The following is a 20,335-nucleotide window of genomic DNA, read 5'->3' as shown; positions in this document are numbered from 1 at the left end:
TCAAATAACTGCCCCCACCTCTCGCGGCTTCTCAGGGGCACAGGGGTATTTGAACCCAGGTTTCTCTTGCTCAGCCATCACAAGACATCTGCCTCTCTGCCCTGCGGAGTGTATAAAACCTGAACCGACAGGGTGTCTGAAGCAGGATGTCATTATTTAAATCTGACATTTTAGTACAGATCTTGGCGCTCACAGATTTCAAAAGATCTAAAATGAAGACTTAGCTTCACGCTCATTTGCATTCAGCTGCTATTTACAGTTTGTTAGAGCATCTCACTCATTTTCCAAAGGACTACTTTATTTTCATTCATTCTCGACTTTGGGCAACGTAAAGAACAAAACGAATCATTCTGTTATTAAGGTTAGTGGTACCAAATAACTAATAGTGAAATGTCTGTGTCTTCCTTGATTCTGTGTTGTAACTAGGGGTTAAATATGTATAGTTCGTCTTGTTTGGACAATGGTACCCATTCCTTTAAGATATAACCATTTAACTCTGTGTGGGACAAAAGGAACTGACTGTATGTCCTGGTACACTTTATATGGAACTCCGTTAAACTTGCCTGAACAGTGTGGGCTGTTCGGTCACAGGAACACCTTGACATGGAGAATTTTTGTGTGTTGACATTTTGGCCACGGACTTGACCTGAACTAAGTTTCCCGTGAGAATGTGTAATGTGCCCTTCCTGGAAGAAGTTCACAGACTTGAGTGCGCCTGGAACATGTTTAATACACGAAGTTCACATTAAAAACAACACAGAGTCTTTAGTTTTTTTCAGTGTTGGGTCCGGAGAAGCTCAGGCTTTTTTCTCATTTGCTAACAACAGTTTTCCTTCACATAACGCATTGGCAAGGTGGCAGGTGGGTGACCCAGTGCCTGGCTTGGGACTATCTCTCTGAATGTATTGTAATCTGAAAATGTGGATGTAAGTTCCATTACAGCTGGTTTGGCATTGATAAAACTATATATACAACAATTACAGCTTCTCTTTATATGGCAAGGTTTGCTGGGTGTCTTATGACCTGTTTACTATCTCAAGTGCAAGTTCAAACAAATTTCATTTTTGTAGTAAAAAGTCTTTATTTCCAAAATGACTGGTTAGCCAGAAAAACTATAAATCACCTAACACAAGACTTTGGTAAAAAAAAAAAAAAAAAAAAAAAAGTTTGGCGCTTCTTATAAATTTCCCCATGTAAGCAAAAGAAATAACACTTATGTAACAAGGAAGATGTTACCCATTCTCAGCCATTAACCAGTTACCTGGTTTTAATGCTCCAAAATTAGGATTAAAAGTGTACCCGCTAGGGACCAAATAACAGGAGACACTGGGGTGGCCTGTCCTTTGAGTTACTTAGGAATCACCGCCTTAAGGAACTTTGACTTTCATAGGTTGAGAGGAAGCATGCCTCTAGATAGCGAAGAGTAATGCCAAAGAGAGCAGGTGCTGTATCTACTTTTATTTTTGTCCAAATGAAAATTAAACCTCTTATTTCTTCTTTCTTTTTTTGTTTTGTTTGTTAATCCTGAGGGTATTTTTCCATTTTTAGGGAGAGTGGAAGGGAGGGGATGAGACGAGAGAGAAACATCGATGTGAGAGAGACGCATCGATTGATTGCCTCCCGCATGTGCCCCGACCAGGGCCAGGGATCAAGCCTGCAACTGAGGTATATGTCCTTGGGCAGAATTAAACCCAGACCCTTCAGTCCGTGGGCCGATGCTCTCTATCTACTGAGCCAAACCAGCTAGGGCTAAGCCTCTTATTTATATTACCTTCCTTTGTAGGGGGAGAAAGCGGTTTATTAAAGGGCTACAACAGTGATGTTGGAAACAAAGCTCCAGGAACTCAAAGATGTGACAATAATGGCACCTCCAGAATGAGGAAGCAAAATCCGACTCCTTAGCTGAATAGGATTGAGGTGGATAACAACTGTAAACAGACCCAACCTTCTGACACTTCATTTGTGTAAAAACACAAAAGACAGACCCAAATGAGTTTTTTATTGAACAGTCCCTCTTGGGTTAAAGAAAATAATACAGACTCGGGGCTATAGCATATACTACATGTTGTGTTTGAAAATATCCTGATGTGTTTAATGTAAATTCTTTCAAAGCATTGTATGCATCGCATCCTTGATACATATTTGGATAAAGCATAATGAAAAAGACCTGCAACGGAAACAAAAGGAATTTTAATAAATGAATAAGAACTGCCAATGGATTCAACAAAACGTCCTTTTACACTAATGCTTGGTAGTCAAGTCTCCCTGTTTGGTGCTGATGAGTGCTGGGGAGGGGATGGAGACCCATGGCCTTCCCTACAGGTGTGCCTAGGACCAGAACCCCAGGGTGGAGTGCTGACCTAGGCTTAACTTCCCAGCAGATTTTCTTGCCCAACATGATTCTGTCATATTCTCTTCTCCCTAGATTCCTATCTTCTAAATGTCTTAGCAACACCTTTTATGTCTACAGAAGAAAGAAAAAACTTTACATATAAAATTTTATGATTAAAAAAAACTTTAAAATACAGAGATATATTTTTATTGAAGAATGGCATGGTAGGTTGTGGGGAGACTCACATGTTTGTTTTGCATAAGTAAAATATGTTAGAATTGGTTTGAAAACGTAAAGGTCTAGATGCATGTTGGGAGATTTTTAAAAACTCAGGTTTGGGTTTGCTAGTGAGGCCCCTTTTGCTGCCTGGGCCTTGGTTCTGGTGAGGACCTAGTACTGGAAACGTCATAAGACTGGCTTCCTAGGAGAATCATGGCAAAAAACAACTCAAAACAAGGCAAAAATCCTTTCTAGACTAGTGACCCTGTGCATCAGGTATAAGAACTGGCACCCTTATATTCAGATAAATCCGCCATCATTTCCTTTGGGCTATCAGGAACCAGTATCAGGAAAGAGAAATGTATTCGGAATTTCTCAGTGAAAGAAGAAAGCCATCCAACTTCAATGCTCCTCTTCCTGTCTACCGTCTCTGTCTTCCCCAAGAACTATTGATGACCAAGGAGACTCAACAAGGGACCTCACGTTCCACTAAGGAAAAAGAGATGAGCAAACCATAGCTTCTTGCAAGAGAGGGCGGGCCAGAGAGAATGAGGGGATCTGCTCTCTTTATCTGAGGGGTGTGTTTCCTGCTGCACCCCGGGACTGAGGCACAGAGTCATTTCCAGACACAGCTGCCTCTTCCTGGAGGCCAGGTCTCTGCCCTGCACCCAGGTGGATGCTCTCGGGGGGACACATTTCCATGTGGTACAGGGTGGCTGACACGTTCGTGCTGGAGGAGGACCGGCTGAGGGTGAGGGAGCCCTGCTCAGTCTGTGCCCACCAACAAGTATACAGAAAGGATGTCCCCGGCACCCACAAGACCACTGGGCGAATGACACGGCGGAAATGACAACTAGCGTACACGATTTAAATTGCCTTAAACAAACAAGCAAACAAACGATCCAGCCACCGGTGACTCTGCATCTCGAGCGGGGCCCTGGATACTTGGACCCTTGTTAACAAGGGTGAACGTTGCAGGCTCTGATCTCCTTCTTGTCTTTGCAGCTGGTAAACTGGGAGCTCTTGAACCTCTTCTTGACAGTCATGTAGCGTTCCTGGATTCCCCCTCCGCACAGTTTGGTGCATTCCGACCAGGCTGTCCAGGGGCGCATCCTACAGCCTGAAAGCACGAGAAGCCGGGTTAGGCCAGCAGACATTGGGGCAGCACAGGGGTGCTGAATTCTAGCAAACAGCTGTCACATCTGGTTGTCTGGGCTTCTCCTCTGCTCTTGTACGAAATGAGTTGTTGAATTAAATAATGGCTAGAGTCCCTATTAGGAACTGATAGTTCCTAGGTGATAGACTGCAAATACTTTGCAGCTCCTCCCATCACCGGGCTGTCTGCTTCTCCACTTCTTGAATCGGGGCTTGATTATATGACTTGCCAATGGCTGGAAAAATAGCTGCTGGGGACCTTCCACGCCACATAAGAAAGCCTGGTGAGACTGATGGAGCAAGCCTGTGGAGGGGCCCCAGCCACCCTCTCTGAGGCCCCAGAAATGCAGGCGAGGCCTGTGTAGACCTTCCAGCCCCAGGCGAGCCAGCTGCTGACAGTAACCACACGAAGGACTGAAGCTGGACCACAGCTGAAGCTGAGCCAGCCCAAGTCACTGAGCACAGAATCATGTTAATACATGACTTCTAAGTAGCTACTGTTTGGGGTGGCTTCTGAAGGCAGCAACGATGCAAGTTGCAATTAATCACTTCTTTCTCTTATGCTTTGCTCCCCAGGTATTTAGCTTCCTTCCCAAATAAACGCAAGTGTAATTTATTATTCTTCCTACAAAAATGTGCCCTTCCCAAAGAAAATTTCCCTGAACCCCGGATATAAGGTTAGATCTTTTTTTAAAAAAAAAATTTTTCCTTGGCTTTCTCCATATGACTGCTTTGTAGAACCAGTCACGTTTATGATCCTCCAATACTATGCTGAGTTTCATGGAGGAGAAGAACCTGGCATAGTGTCTGCCTGGCACCTGGTGGGGCTCAAATGAGTGTTGACTAGCCGACCAACTACCGTGTGCAACAGACAGCATTTTGGTGTGCAAGCAGCTTGCTATCAGAAAGTTCATGAACTGTCAGATAGCTCCTTGTATGTGCATTTCTCATCGCCCTAGATGGAATGAATGCCTTAAGGAAGAGAGAAGAAAAGGGTAATGTGAGCTGTGCTTTTAAAAACAGTGTAACGACATACCCTTAACCTTCACGTTTATGCAGGCACCTTCCTCACCCACTCTAGGGAATCCAAAGACCATCCATTGGCCTGCACCCAAGACTGAACCATGGATCTTCCCATCTCATTGTTTCATGGATTTACTGATGGTTTTGCAGTTTTGGCTGGGATCAGCTTATTCAGCAGTGTAGCCTCAGGTGGGGAGATTTAAGTCCTAAAACCCCCTCAAGTTATGCTGGAGGAGGGGGCACATAATCTCTCTCCCAGGCTACAAACAAAACTTAGTAAGTGGCTTTGTGCCTCCTCCAAACCACTCAACACGCCTGTGAAAGTCACTCTGGCTTAAACCTACAGAACCAAGTCTCCAATCCTCAGAGGGCCACGAGACCTTTCCTGGCCTGGTCCCCACCGCTCCAGCGGGGTTTCCTGCCGCTCTCCTTATACTCTGCTCCATCTGCATCCCATTTTTTGCTTGGTATCTCTGTGCCTTTGCAATTACTATTCCTGCTCTAACTGGCAAACTCCTACAGGCTCTTCAAGACCCCCTTGCTTTTCCCCCGCTTCATCTCCCTGCACTCCAGCCTCACACATGGGAGCAGTACCTGGGAACTGCTCCCCATCTGACTCTTCCCTCATCTGCTCACTCCTCCGGCTCTCTCGGGCCTCTCTCCAGCGCAGCTTCTGAATGGATGGGTTTCGGCATTTCCGGAGGCGGCACTTTTTTCGCTGCACAGTCTCTGGGCAGGGTGCACCTCCAAACTGAGGCTCCATTTGGATCATCCGGGTTCGAATCATGTGGCCTTTCCCGCATGACTTGTTACATTCCGACCACTGGGACCACTCGGTGAGCTCACAATCAGTGGCTGGCAAGACACAGAAGGGCATGAGAGCAGCTCATGTCTGAAACAAGATACGGCCACTTACACTCTCCTTTGAACATCTCAAATCAAGCCTGTGAGACACGCAGAGCAGGTGCTGTTATCCCATTTCACAGAAGAAGAAACTGAGGCTCCAAGAGGCAGACTAACTTCATCCAGCCCACACGGTTGGTAAGCAGGAGGGGCAGGACTGGCTCAACTTCATAACCTACATTTTATGGCCTCTCTGTGACTCAAGAAGGCTTGAGGGGAGGAGGGGGAAGGGGTGGGAAGAGGACTTTGTGGATGTGTACAGAGCCTCTTGCCTTGCTCTGTGAGCTGCTGGCATAGATCTGAATCTGGGCAAGCAGCCTGAGTCATAAGGGAGAGGGAGCATGAAAGACGACTGCAAGTGCATTTCAGAGGAAGCCAAAAAGCAGATCACAGCCAAGTGTGTCTGACTTTCCAACACCTAAAAGAGAAGCTCTCCTGGAAAAGTAGCCAGAAAAGCAGTCTCTCTCCCCTCAGGATTAGTCCCCGTGTAATGCACACAGCTGATCGCAGATTTGGGAGGAGATGGGTGGGCACTGAGCTTTTGAGAGCTTGGCTTGTTTTTCTTATCAAGGCTGCAAGGGTACAGGAGTCACTGACTCAGTGTCCACCCTTAGGTCATGGACAAATAAAATGGTCAGAGGGAAGAGGAATAAAGTAAAAAAGCTTGGAATATCCATTGGTTAGACAGCTGCTAATTGGGGATGAAGGTGAGGAGGGAAAGAACTAAGAAGTAAGGCTTACCGAGCCTTGTGCAAAGCGTTTTTCATCTAAGTCTCCTGTTTATCTGCACAACAACTTGCAGTTTGTGTGCTTTGTAGATGGATGTGGGATCCTCATTACTAATGAGGAGACTGACTGAGAGTTTAACCAGTTAACTGCCACGTGTCCAAAACAGAAACCATCCTTGCGTCTATAGATGCTTATTTAAATTACTTTGCTAACACAGAGCCCTGCCCGGTTCGGCTCAATGGATAGAATGTCGGCCTGCGAACTGAAGGGCCCAGGGTTCAATTCTGGTCAAGGGCACATACTTGGGTTGCAGGCTTGATTCCCAGCCTAGTTGGGGCACATGCAGGAGGCAACTAATCGATGTTTCTCTCACATCAATGTTTCTCTCTTTCTCCCTCTCCTGTCCACTCTCTAAAAATCAATGGAAAAATATACTCAGGTTTAGGAGTAACAACAAAAACCACTTTGCTAACACAGAGATGGAAATCCAAGCTCTTTCTCCCTCCCCAGCAAACAGTTGGACATTTTGACCTAGCAGTGTGATCCGGCACAGGGCTGGTTGGACATTTCGACCTAGCACTGTGATCCGGCACAGGGCTGGTTGGACATTTCGACCTAGCAGTGTGATCCGGGCACAGGGCTGGTTGGACATTTCGACCTAGCAGTGTGATCCGGCACAGGGCTGGTTGGACATTTCGACCTAGCACTGTGATCCGGCACAGGGCTGGTTGGACATTTTGACCTAGCAGTGTGATCCGGCACAGGGCTGGTTGGACATTTCGACCTAGCAGTGTGATCCGGCACAGGGCTGGTTGGACATTTTGACCTAGCAGTGTGATCTGGCACAGGGCTGGTTGGACATTTTGACCTAGCAGTGTGATCCGGCACAGGGCTGGTTGGACATTTTGACCTAGCAGTGTGATCTGGCACAGGGCTGGTTAACGGCGGGCGTGTGGGAGCGCCAGGACTTACGGCATTCGGGCAACATGCACTTCTCCACCTGCTCCAGCTCCTCATTACAGTCCCCGAGCTCGGCCAGAGACTTGAGCATCCGCTGGCGGGTCCGCATGCCCTTCCCACAGGTCACGCTGCAGTCGCTCCACTCGGACCATGGGGACAGCAAGCATGGGATGGTGTCTAGGCGGAGAGCCAGGTTTGCCACTGAGAATAAGCCCCCTCTGCTTTCTTTGATCCCTGTGCCCCCCACTCCCTGTCCCCACTCTTGTCCAAGGAATAATGTGAAACTGACTGATAGATTCAGACACTCAAGTGAACCCCAGGGGCAAGAAGTGGCTCAGCAGATTCCTGCTGTTCTTGTCACTCTCCTGCAACTCCTCTGGCCTTGCTGGAGGCTGACGTGACATCACATGATACTGAACACACAAGTAATATGAATATACAAGTCCTCACTTGAAACACCACTGAGGGTCTGAGTAGGGTCTTATTAGAAACATCCCACACACCCCAGGAACCATACACTAAAAGTTAGGCTCAATGTGGCATCTTTGGACATGTGCGGAACCCCCTAGAATGTGTATGTACTCTGTGCATGTGTACATATGTGTGAGCCTATGTGCATCTGTGCACAGAGCAGGGGTGTAGTGTTTTATGGGGCCAGGCAAAGCCAATGTACAGGAGTGGGGAGGCCTCGGATGACCTGGGGAATGCACATGCCACCTGAATGTATCGTTACCCTCACAAGGTTACTCCGGGCCCCTATAAACATGCTGCAGGTGAATTCTATCCAAAGGTCACCAATTTGCCGCCCAGCATTGCTCAGAGTGTCCCTCAAAGGAGGCTACTCTCTCTGGGTCTGGTTGATGTCCACACAGCTATGGCCTTCATCTCGATCCTAGCAGTGCCCTGCAAGGACGGTGGAACGGAACCTACCCCACCTCCAACCTTGATGGAGGTGGTAGTAGGGGGTGCTGTGGTCCCCCATCCTGTCCCTGTCTCCCTCCCCTGCCCCACGTCCCACGCCCACTCACGGCACTCGGGCATCATGCACTTCTCTGTCTGAGAGGTCTCGGCCTTGCACATGGAGCCGTCGGCTGGGCTCATCTTGACCATGCGGTGCCGCTTCTTCATGCCCATCCCGCAGGTGGCGCTGCACTCGTCCCACTCGCCCCACTCGGTCATCAGGCAGCTGCTGGAAGCTGGGGAGTCCAGTGGCCTTGGAGTCATTGGTTGCCTCAGAGCCGGGCCCCGCCCCACCCCGCCCCGCCCGCCCAGCGTCCCCTCACTCACAGCACTCCTCGTTGACCGTGCACTTCTCGGTCTCCTCCGTGGGCAGCGTGCACACAGAGCCATCCTCCGGGAACTGCTTCACGTACCTCTCCCGGGACCGCATGCCCATGCCGCAGGAGATGCTGCAGGGCGACCAGGTGATCCACTCGGACATGGTGCAGGTGGACCCATCTGCAACACAGGGAGCGGACGCTGCAGCCCCAGCGCCGTGCGCCAGGGGGCGTGCCAGACACGACTCGCAGGACCCAACTCCATAAGGGCAGGAATCCAAAGGAACCAGCTGGCTTTCAAAGGGGAGTCAGCCAGTTGAGGATGTAAGGGAACATAAAAGGTCTACATTTTAAAACCAGAAATGTCTCTAAGAGTAAATGAAATACTCTTTTCCAGGTACATGGGGCACTCAGTGAGGATTACTCCTTACTCCGCGATAATGCATATGAAAGACACTTGGATGATAGAAGGATGACTATCTATATTAATAAAAGGGTAATATGCTAATTAGACCAGACATCTTCCGGATGTCCTTCGGGACAAAAGCCATGGTGGCAGGGACGAGGCAGAAGTGGTTAGGGACAATCAGGCTGGCAGGGGAGGGCAGTTAGGGGGCATCAGGATGGCAGGCAGAGGCGGTTAGGAGCCAGCGGTCCCAGATTGTGAGAGGGTTGTCTGACTGCCGATTTAGGCCTGATCCCGCATCAGGCCTAAACTGGCAGTCGGACATCCCCCAAGGGGTCCCAGATTGGAGAGGGTGCAGGCCGGGCTGAGGGACATGAATTTCATGCACTGGGCCTCTAGTATATACATATTTTGAGGTACTGTGTAAACTGTCAGTTCCCAGTCTAGAAATACAGATGAGAGAATTTTGTTCCCGAAGGAGAGAACATGACTGACCTTGAGACACAGGACCTGAGGGCTGATTTGTACCCAAAGAGCAGATTATATTAAGTGGCCGCAGGCACCTCAATGCCTCAGTTGAGGTTGGTGACAAAGAAGAGAAAACCTCAGCTACTAATGGGGAGCAAATGGTTGGGTGGGGAATTGAGAGAGAATGTCTGTGTGTGTCAGGAGAGGGGGGCATAGAGGAAGAATGAGGAAGGCAATGTTGATATCCTGGACTACCTACAGCTTTGCTCCCAAGAGTGGGTGTTAGCAAAGACCATGATCCCGTAGGAAACACTCAGGATGTTGGTGAAGAAGATAGCCAACCTCCCACCTTGGCTTGTGGTCCTGTTTCCAAGGTGGTGCTGGTGGTGTGCTGCTCCAGTTGGAAATACAGGTGTGTGCGTGTGCGCGCGCACTTGTTTAAAAAAGAGGAAAATGAAGTCATCCCTCTACCATCTATTCGTTTATTCATGTCACTGAAGACACTGAATGCTTACCAGGGGTCCTCAAACTACGGCCCGCGGGCCGCATACAAATACAAATATTGTATTTGTTCCCGTTTTGTTTTTTTACTTCAAAATAAGATATGTGCAGTGTGCATAGGAACTTGTTCATAGTTTTTTTTTTTAAACTATAGTCCGGCCCTCCAACGGTCTGAGGGACAGTGAACTGGCCCCCTGTTTAAAAAGTTTGAGGACCCCTGGCTTAGGCAAACACGCTGAGGTTAAAAAGAGGTGTAAGATATGGATCTTGTTCTACTCCAGAGAAAGAAAGGGGCGGGGGCGGGGGACTGACACTAATTCCAGGCATTGAAAATATGACGACAGAGGTAAGCCCAGGGAATTGGGGAGCATAGGAGAGGGGGGGGAAGTCACCCCTTCTGGGAGTTCTGGGGAAGATTTCACACAAGAGGCACATCTGAGTGAACTTGGGTGGGAAATGGGTATCTGCATTTCAGGTACAGGAAACAGCTTATGCCAACACCCTGCAGAGTGTGTGTGTGTGTGTGGTATTGGGAGATGAAGCTGGAATGGAAGACTGAGTCAGAGCGTGAGGCCAGCCTGCACGTGGCCACAGGCTGCCACCTGCGCACGTGTGGTGCCCACACATTGTCATTTAACCTTCGGACAGTGTAGCTACACGATACTGGTGGCACGGCAAGAAATCACAGCTGGAGCCCACGTTAGACCCAGGGACAAAGCTAACTAAAGGTGCACGTACATCCAAATACGATAACAATGCTCCGGTGTGATATGGGTGGAGGCTCAGGGTTTGGCAAGCCCCAATTCAGGCTGCCCATAGCCTGGCAAGACGTTACCCTGAGCAGGAAGAATACCCTCACCACCAACCCCAGTGTCTTGTGAGAGGAAGAGGTTGGAGTCGAGAGGCGTCCCCCAGACATCCTCAGGCGCCTTAACTAACAACGTGTTTTCAGTGCAATGTTCACTGGTGGGGTGAGTGTCCGAATGCTCATTTTCACCAGGCCTCCACCTTGGTTCTCCGCAGAACCATTTTGCCAGTCAATTAAGCGGAGGAGTTTGCACACTGGGCAGTGAGGAGCCACAGAGTTTTCAGCTAAGGAGTGACACAACCAGATCTTCGTTTGCAAAAGACCCTTCTAGGGGTGCCTGGAAGTGGGCAGAGACGATAAGGCCTGGGATAAAGGGCTGGCTCAGATAATCAGGAAGAAACCCTAACGACAGCTATTTTGTTGTGGTTGCACAATACAACGTACACTCATGAGGTCATATAATGAGTTCCAAATGTCCAAAGGGGTCCTTGCTTCTTTCCTATTCTAAATGCTCCCCAAATAACCAGTGCAGAAGGGAGCCTGCTGTGGGCACAAGAGAACCTTATTTGACTTTGGGTCGAGTAGCCTCTGGGGAACATGGACCCCAGGTACAAAGTGCAGGCTGACTTGCAGAAATAGAAAAGCATATCCTAAAATTCACTCCCCTCTGCAGAGTCGTATCACGGGCACCGTTAACAAGAAACCACCGTGGAAGTGCAGCCAGGAGAGGTGCTTAGACTGCCCCCCAGGAAGAGCCAGCTAGTGGATGACGTGCAGTGGGGGAAGCTCTCTTCAACCATCCTCAACTTGGAAGCAGTTTTCTTCCGGCCATAAACCAGCTCAGTCTTATCCCTTGCCATTGCCTCACTGCCTCTCTGAGATGGTTAAGATCACAGAGCACCGAGTAGAGATCTGCCCAGACAGAGAAAGGAATCGTATTCTGGAAAAGAGGCAGCTGACCTTTGCACAGCAATCGGCTTAGCGCCATCTGGAAGCCTGAGCCATCCTGACATAGGGGTGCAAGCTCGTAGTTCTAGCCTGACCTTTGAGCAGATGCAGGCACACACACACACACACACACACAGAGAGAGAGAGAGAGAGAGAGAGAGAGAGAGAGAGAGAGAGAGAGAGAGAGACTGAGGATTCCTGCAATCATCCCCTAGGTCCTGACACAAGGAAGCCAGTGCTCTGCCTCAGGCTCAGGCAGGACAGAGAGCCAGAGGGTCCTGACCCAGAATCAGGGCCAGGGATCTAGATGCAATCTTGCCCAACCTGTTCATCTGCTTCTTTAAAATAGGCTGGAGTTAAGGCCCAGAGCAGGCTGCTTGTTATCCGTAATTTGTCATGAGATGTTTGCTAGCTCTTCAGTAACTTGTGTATATTTTCTTCTGGTGGCTGGGGAAGGAGGCAGGTGGTCAGTCAATCTCAATAATTCATTTGATGTCATAAAATGTGCTCTGTGTTCAGAGGCCTGGAGACACTGTTAGAGATGGGGGACTGACCTAGGTGGACCCCACTGACAACTGCAGTCAGGGTCCTGGTGCCCTACTATGGACCCGGCCTGAGTAGGTATGAGCAGCCGGCATCACCAGGCAGAGCCCTTCCCTCCTGAGCTTCTGCCCGCCACCTGCTGGCCTGGGTTGCCTCCTCACCTTCGTCGCTGCAGCCCGGGCCCATGCAGGGCTGGAAGTCCTGGGTGTCGGGGCAGGGGACACTGAGGTCCAGCTGTGCCTTCAGCATGCGCTGCCGCATCCTCTTGCCTTTGTCGCAGGTGGAGGAGCTGCAGGCGGACCATGGGGACCAGTTGGAGTAGATGCAGGTTTCTGGGGTGTCATCTGGGAAGAGCAGGTGACAGGTTTTCCCTGGGAGCCTGTGGCTGCTGAGACTGGCCCTCTCCCCAGACAAGCTCATTGGGAGACAAGAAAATCCCTGCTGCCTGGCCGGCTTCCGTGAGCCTGGTACTCCTGGGATGGGAGCAAGCCGGTCCCTTCCCTTTAAAACCTTTATTTCAGCATTCCGCGGGTAGCTACATAACCTAATAACAAGTAAAGATGCTCCTGCTATCCCTTCCCCTCAACAAATGAACGTCTTTTCATTTCCCTCACCGTGGCAGACATTGTGGGCACATCACAGGCAATGTGGGCAAGCACAGGTTTTTGTGTTGCTGCTTCATCTTCCCATGATCATGATACACACATGGGTGTCATGATAAGAATAAGAGCAGCCGATGTTCACTGAGCACTTATTATGAGCCAACGTCATTCTAAGAACCAAATATGTTTTATCCCATTGGAGACATAACAACTCTCTCTGAGGCAGGTTCTGTTATGATCCCCATTTTCCAGGTGAGGAAACCGTGGCAGAAAGGTGAGGGGGATCCCATGAGAAAACCAGAGCCGCGGCCATGGCCCTGCCACTCCCTCCTGACTGTGGGATCTGGGCCTCACTCTTCTTGCTGGGGGAGTGGACTCACCCACGTCTGCCTCACAGGCCAGTATGAGAACCAAAGCAGGCAGCGACCTGAGTACTGTGAAGCCTATGCAAATGCCATTTACACGATCATTTTAAAGGCCCGATGCTGTTGAGTGCATATTCCAGTATCACACCTTCACCAGTTCCCTGAATCTTTGTGCCTAGTCTTGGCCTTGCTTTGGATCATACTTCTCAAGCAGAAATTCTCAAAGATGAGATGACCAAGTCAAAGGACACAAGTATTTGTGGCTTTTAAAACATGTTAGCAAATTGCTTTCCCAAAAGATGGGGCCAATTTAGGTTGCCACGGGCAACAAAGGGAAGCAACGCACCTTCATCTTTCTCTTCCGGAGCCAGGTCTGCTACTATATCATCCACGTTGTCCGGTACGATGTTGCATTGTTCCCCCTGCAAGAGAGCTTTACTCAGAGGCCTCCCATTGAAGAATGGAACGGGCAGGGGGAAGATGAGGGAGGATGTAAAATATAATGCCCACCCTGTGTATACAAGGCGGAGTTCTGGGTCGACATTTACAGTCTGACTGAAAAAAAAAATGGCAATAAAGTCACAGCTTCCGATTCCTGACCCAGGGCAGATATTAGTAATTGACTGTGGGACTCATCATGAAACCTGAATAATTTTCATACTAGATACTTTGGGAGGCCCAGCAATCCTACATCCTGGAATATGCCAGGGACCCCATGATTCTAAAGCAGAAAGGGGGACTGTCTCCTCGAACCCTTGGTGGGAAAGGTCTATGCCAGGGTGAGCTCTAACCCAGTACCTTCCGGGCGATTCTCTCGATGACAACTCTGGCTACTTGAGTGATGGACCCGCCCTCCGGATCGTAAAAAGGACTCTGAGGATGGTCCAGACTGGTCAGGGGCCGGATTTTCTCCTGGGGAATTGTGGGCCTGTTGGGTGACTGCAATGGGGAAAACAACAATAACAAAAAAACCAGATACAGAGAGAGGGAAATAGAATTGGTTAAGAACCACAAAAGCAATTTTTTGTGTGTATTTGCTCGCAAAGCAATTGGATTGTAATATGATCAGAACAAAAACCTTGATAGGAATTTAACAAGTTTAACTACTATTTATGTTATGGAATTCTATTCACGCCATGTGTCGTGCAAGGAAATTTGTAGGTCTGTACTTTCAGAGTCTCCCACGTCCACGGTGGGATTATGCACAGATGAAGAAGCCAAATTTCAGAGAGGTCCCCACAGCTCGGAAATGGCTGAGCCGGGCTGGCCTGAATCCAGAGCTCTTCCTACCAGCCCAGGCGTTGGCAAACCTTTGTCTGCAGAGGGTCAGATGGTAGATATTTTAGGCTTTGTGGGCCAAACCGTGTCTGTCGCAAGGACTGAACTCAGCTGTTATAGTGAGAAAACAGCCCCAGACAACATGTAACCGAATATGTGAGGCCGGGTTCAAAAATTTTATTTCCGCCCTGACCGGTTTGGCTCAGTGGATTGAGCGTCAGCCTGAGGACTGAGGGGTCCTGGGTTCGATTCCGCTCAAGGGCATGTACCTTGGTTGTGGGCACATCCCCAGTGGGGGGTGTGCAGGAGGCAGCTGGTTGATGTTTCTCTCTCATCGATGTTTCTAATTCTCTATCCCTCTCCCTTCCTCTCTGTAAAAAATCAATAAAATATATTTAAAAAAAAAATTTTATTTCCAAATGAGGTGGTAGGCCGGATTTATCCTGTAAACCATAGTCACCATCACCTGTTCTCGATTGTTCTACCACTGGTTTTCTGATGGCTCCATTTTGATGTTGTTGGCGTATTGACCATATCTGAGAAATATTGGCATTCAGGAGAGATTCCAAACTCCTTAGCCTGGCTGTCCAGAAGCCTTCGGCATATGGTCCAGTCCCCCCTTCTTCCCTCTCTCCCCGCTCTATGCAGTGCCCCTTCCTCCATGCAGCGCCCTTTGCCTGCTGTTCCCTTGCTCACCATGAGCGGCTCTTTGGCAGATCCCCTCTCTGTGCCTCCTGACCGGCCGCACGGACACTGTCCAGAGCCCAAATCAGACTGTGTGTGAGGACGTGGTGATGAGACCGCGCTGGCCTCCCCTGCCACACTGTGAGTTCGTCTAGGACACCGCCCGGGCCAGATTCACGTCTGGGTCCAGGACGCCGGGACAGAGGCGGGCAAGGTTTGTCACTCACCACCCCAGGCACACGCCTACCTCGTAGGTCACCCCGCTGTCAGTGCCCGCGTCCCAAGGAATCAGGTCCTGCACCAGCTTCTGCACCCAGCCGCACTCCTTGGTGCACAGGTCCTCGGCAGACAGGCCCACGTTCCAGTCGGGGCTGGGGCCCATCATGGTCAGGAAGGACATTAAGTGGCGTGTCCTGTCCACGGAAAATTCAGCCGAGGGTGCCGCTCTCCTGGAAACCAAACACAGAGACCATTACACGAGGGGGCCAGGGGCGCACTCTCTGAGGGACATCTGGCCAGGCCATGTAAAGCAAGCATGTCAAACTCGCGGCCCACAACGAATAATTTTGCAGCCCAGCCAGTATAACGGTCTGTAAGAAACGTTTTAATAATAATTTCGTAACTTAATTTTTACAATATCCTGTTATGCATACTTATTAATAATGAACCTCAACGTTCGCTAATGACTGATTCCTAGAATCGTGTTGCATTCATTTCCCTTACGCGCATTAGGCGCGGGTGCACCATTTCTCTCCACTAATACTAGCAGGGAATATTTAGCAGCCGATCGCCACGTCATTAGTCTTGGACTGACTTGTTTGGTGTGCGCAACAGGAAATTTTTCGCTTTCGGAGAACAAGAAAAATAAGTTTATTTGTGTTACGCTTATCAATTTGTGCAGTTATTCAGTGTCTGGTAAGTTAATGTTCAAGAGAAAATACTAATTTTTATTAAAATGTTTTATTATTTTATGTTAATGGTGACTCATTTATTTTAGCCCTTTGTATTCAGCATGTCTCTATCGAAATAAAACTACATTTGTTTCTATGAAAATGGAAGCTTTTGTTTTTTTGCGGCCCACATGCACTTAAACCTTGTTTATTTGGCCCGTGTTAGCCTTTGAGTTTGACATGCCTGGTGTAAAGGATGAAGGCACAGGAAGGCAGATTCTCGGTCTCCCCGTGCCTTTGGCCATGAGTGGTTTACACCATTCTCTCTCCTGAGTTTATCCTTTGGCCACACGTAGAGAGAACCATATGCTGCCATCTTACCTACTATTTTTTTTTAATCCTCATTCAAGGATATTTTCCCATTGATTTTTAGAGAGAGGGAAAGACAGAGAGAAATATCAATGTGAGAGAAACACATCGATTGGTTGCTTCCTGCATGAGCCCCGGCCAGGGCCCGTGCCCTTAACCAGAATCGACCCTGGGACCCTTCAGTCCGCAGGCTGATGCTCTATCCACTGAGCCAAACTGGCTAAGTCCCATCCACTTTTAATGTGTACACAGCACTTACTATTCCTTTATTTATTTGTTTAGCTATTTATTGACTAGGAAAGGAGGGCTTTTGTCTGCCTTCTTCATGGCTTTAATTCCAGTTCCTGTAACAGTACCTGGCACGGAGTAGATGCTCTGTAAATGTTTCTGAATAAATGAATGAATAAATACTTTGTGCTACATGTGAGCCCAGCTGTGTTGGATGTGAGATGACCTTTACAAATAAAAACTGGCTAAAAATGCCCTAAGCCCTTTCTTATACATTCTCATCGAATCCTCAGAACGGGATACCGGACTCCAATTTATGGATGTGGAAACCTAGGCTCAGATGGGTTATGAAATTTGTCCAAAGTCACCAAGTGAAGTGGTAGAATGGAGACCGCAACCCAAGTCCATACAAGGTCGGTATCCTTTTCATCATCCAGTTCTGAATCCCCCACCCTGCCCCTTCCTCACTGTGCTGAGATCTACACCAGATCCTGCTGCCTCCATGGCCCCACCCCGGCCCCGACTCACAGCCGTGCTCTCCAGTCGGCCAGCCGGGACCGGCTGCAGAGCCAGGGGCCTCTGGCTGACAACCCCCGACTACAAGAGGTAGCTCTTCAACCTGTCCCTGTGCTGCTAAGGAGTCTTAGGAGTGGCCAGGTGTGGGGCACGGTTACGGTGTTTTGGCCAGGTTCAAGCCTTGGACTAATGAAAGGACAGGGTCCTCTCATTGCCACGTGCAAGTCCCAGCTGGAGGGCAGGGCCCTCCCAGCACAATCATAGCCAACGGCTGTGGTTGTGAGCTTGAACCTACGGTCCGAACACGTAGCCCCACGTGCCTTGTGATAGAGTTCGGGTGCATGTAGTTGAGTGAGGTTGAAACTCACGAGAATGCTGTAAACAACGTGATCACACCCCTACTTTGCCTCGTGGCATCTGCTATAAAATAAAGACACGGCTTGTGGGCGCTGTCGTTGTCTCCTCATCAGGGAGGCAGCGTCCCACCGAGACCCAGCTATTATTCTCTTGTCTGTTTTTCCTTAATCCTTTCACCCCCCCCCCCCCCCCCCCACTTGGGATCACCCTTGGTCTTGCTGGCGTGGCACAGCCAGGGCTGTAGAGATCAGGCAGGCGCCCAGCGAGGGGCCTGGCGGGGGATTAGAGTCAGTCGGCACACCCTGCGTGGCAGACCTGCGGTATTTTCTTTCCCTACCCCCAGGACAATCCTGTGGGGTTAGAATGATTATATAGCCTTGTAGAGAAGAAAGAAAAGCGTCTACAGAGGTTCATGAACTTAGCGACAACAGCGGGCCGAGGTTGGAAGGCAGCTCTGCCTGACGCCACCCCCCCAGGCTGCTAACCGCGGGGAATCCTCGGCTGGGGACCAGCTCGTCTGCTCAGTCCAGCTGGCAGCTGGGCCACCTCAGCTGTTGGGAGTCCCTGTGTCCCTCTGTTGGGACCAGCTGCTTCTGGCTGCCCTCACCTGTCCCCGGAAAGCATGGACTCCAGCCCTGTTAGGAGCCATGGAACTGGACCCCTTGGGCCCTGGCAGGCCAGATGGGATCAAACAATGGGCATCGCAGAGCGGGAAGCCTGGGTGCATCCTGGCACTGCCTCTCATAGCTGTGCAGCCTTGGACAAATTTCCAAACCTCTCTGTGCCTCAGTGTCCAAACCTACAACATGGGGATCCCCACGTGGGTTACTGTGTTCAGGGAGATCACGTGCTCACAGCACTCAGCCCAGGGCCTGGCACCAGAGCTGTTATCACCATGCCCGTTTCCTTCCCCATGCCCGCATGTCCTGGCAGGCAGGTCAGTGGTTTTAGCAGCTTCCTTAAAGACCTGGTTCCTGGAAGACCTGTGTCCGGGGAGCTGCAGCCTTGCTCACCTAGGGACTAAGAGGACACAGTCCGGGGCCTGCCTTCCATGAGTGCCCGGCAGAGAACACTGGCATCTGGGCAGGGCTGCTGTACGCCCCAGCCCTCCTTGGCCCTTGGCGCCTGGAGCCCAGCAGTGCCTCGGAGACCAACCTTCCTCTTTCATTGCCATAGAGACCATCCTCTCCACCTATTACCTTTCCAGCTCCCTGAGCATGTGGCTTTGGGTCAGGTTAGTGGTTCATGTCCCGTACCCCACTGGTCACACTATTCGCCATGATAACCCAAGGGGACAAAAACAGCTCTACTGAGGAATCCAGAGCTGGAGAAACCAAACCAACCCCCATCCATCTACACTGCCCAGTGATGGATGCTACCAGCTGAGAACGTTGGGTTTTATAAGGACTTATGCAAACTGTTCTCTGCAAATGCATTTTGGCCAAATCTGTAATCTGAGTGAGGGATCCTATAATTCTTGGTACATATTTCAGGAGGCAGAAATGGGCAGCAACCCATCCCTGCACACACACCTGACCTAAGGCTGGGTAATATGGTACATGTGAATCTATAAGGGCCTAGGAGCAGTTTTCTAATCTTCGGCTATGCCCTGCTCTTTTCTTGCCCCCTTGACTGGAAAATTCACCCCTGACCGACCGCTAGCTTACATAACGTGTGCTGCGGGAAGTGTTTCCTGACTTCACCGCAATTGCTGAGGGGCGCTGCACCTTCTCAGAGCATGTTGAACTCAGTGTTTCCATGGAGTGTCATGTTTGATTTCCACCTTCCCGACTGGGCTCCTAGAGAGTGGGGGCCATTTTTGTCTTGGGCACAGGTAGCTCCCAGTGCCTGGCTTAGGACTCAGTGCAGTGGATTCTCCTCAAAGAGTTGTTGAAATAAATGAATTAATCTAAGAAATGAATGTGAAATTCTTGTACTTCCTTTGACCTTCAAATGTAATTTAAAAATCACCTCAACGTATTTATTACTTCGATAATAAAAATGCTATTTAAAATAATGAAATGGATAAGAATATACATAAATTTTCCTTAGGAAATGCTAGATGTGATCGGAGTTCTTTAATTTGTCCAAACCATAATTAAAATTCTTACTCATGCTTTCTTATATGCCACATTTCCCCATATTGGTTTCAGTTTTCTATGTGGGATTTAAATTTTAATCAGCTTTCTAGCAAAGATGTGGTCATATCATATACTGAATATGTTCTAAAGCATGAAAATTAAAATGATGTAATATTCAGGATAAGAAATAAATATAAATTAGTGGCACAGACTGGAGTTCCCACGAACTTTAGAGAAGATTTATTCCAAATTAGGGGGAAAGAAAAGATTGTGCAACAAGTGGGGTTCGGCTAACTTAATTGCAATTTAAAAATATCATATTCACATTTAATATCACACCCACCCACACACACACACACACACATCCAGTGTTAAATAGAAAACAATCAGAACAAAGAAAAAAATGTCCAAGTTTTCTGATCTGTTAGAGAAAGTAAGTTTTTCAGCTTTGCAATAGTAAAAGCAATCACAGAGGTAACTAATTGAATTAGACACCAACGAAAAACATCTGAGTCATGAAAACAGCAGTGTTGAATTAGAGATAAATAATAACATGTTAGCCAAAAGGTCTCCCTCTAGTCACACTAAGTTAGTGTGACTGACAAATGCTAATATCTATTGCATCTCCAGAGCTAATCCAAATCCGTAAGAAAATAGCACCATCTCAAAAGATAAGAGGAAACATTTCTAAAC

At 48.8% G+C, this 20,335-nt stretch overlaps 1 protein-coding gene across 3 annotated transcripts in view; it reads right to left on the bottom strand.

Moving 5' to 3' along the window:
• Positions 1–1,982: 1,982 nt before the first annotated feature.
• SPON1 (spondin 1) overlaps positions 1,983–20,335 on the bottom strand; it is a 262,030-nt gene continuing 243,677 nt past the window's right edge. Inside the window, exons 8-17 of one of the 3 annotated variants that reach the window (XM_036325486.1) lie at positions 15,449–15,650; positions 14,038–14,178; positions 13,750–13,794; positions 13,586–13,661; positions 12,434–12,616; positions 8,609–8,779; positions 8,350–8,517; positions 7,334–7,498; positions 5,324–5,584; positions 1,983–3,671 (exon numbers count right to left, since the gene is read on the bottom strand). In XM_036325486.1, coding sequence (XP_036181379.1) covers positions 3,508–3,671; positions 5,324–5,584; positions 7,334–7,498; positions 8,350–8,517; positions 8,609–8,779; positions 12,434–12,616; positions 13,586–13,661; positions 13,750–13,794; positions 14,038–14,178; positions 15,449–15,650 — 1,576 coding nt within the window. In that variant the 3' untranslated portion in view covers positions 1,983–3,507. The remainder of the gene's footprint in view (positions 3,672–5,323; positions 5,585–7,333; positions 7,499–8,349; positions 8,518–8,608; positions 8,780–12,433; positions 12,617–13,585; positions 13,662–13,749; positions 13,795–14,037; positions 14,179–15,448; positions 15,651–20,335) is intronic. The other 2 variants (XM_036325488.1, XM_036325487.1) reach the window with 2 other exon arrangements.

The sequence above is a fragment of the Myotis myotis genome, unplaced genomic scaffold (assembly GCF_014108235.1).
Source record: "Myotis myotis isolate mMyoMyo1 unplaced genomic scaffold, mMyoMyo1.p scaffold_m19_p_10, whole genome shotgun sequence".
NCBI lineage: Eukaryota > Metazoa > Chordata > Mammalia > Chiroptera > Vespertilionidae > Myotis > Myotis myotis.
The sequence above is the reverse complement of the archived record's forward strand: the minus strand, read 5'-3'. Positions and strand labels throughout refer to the sequence as shown.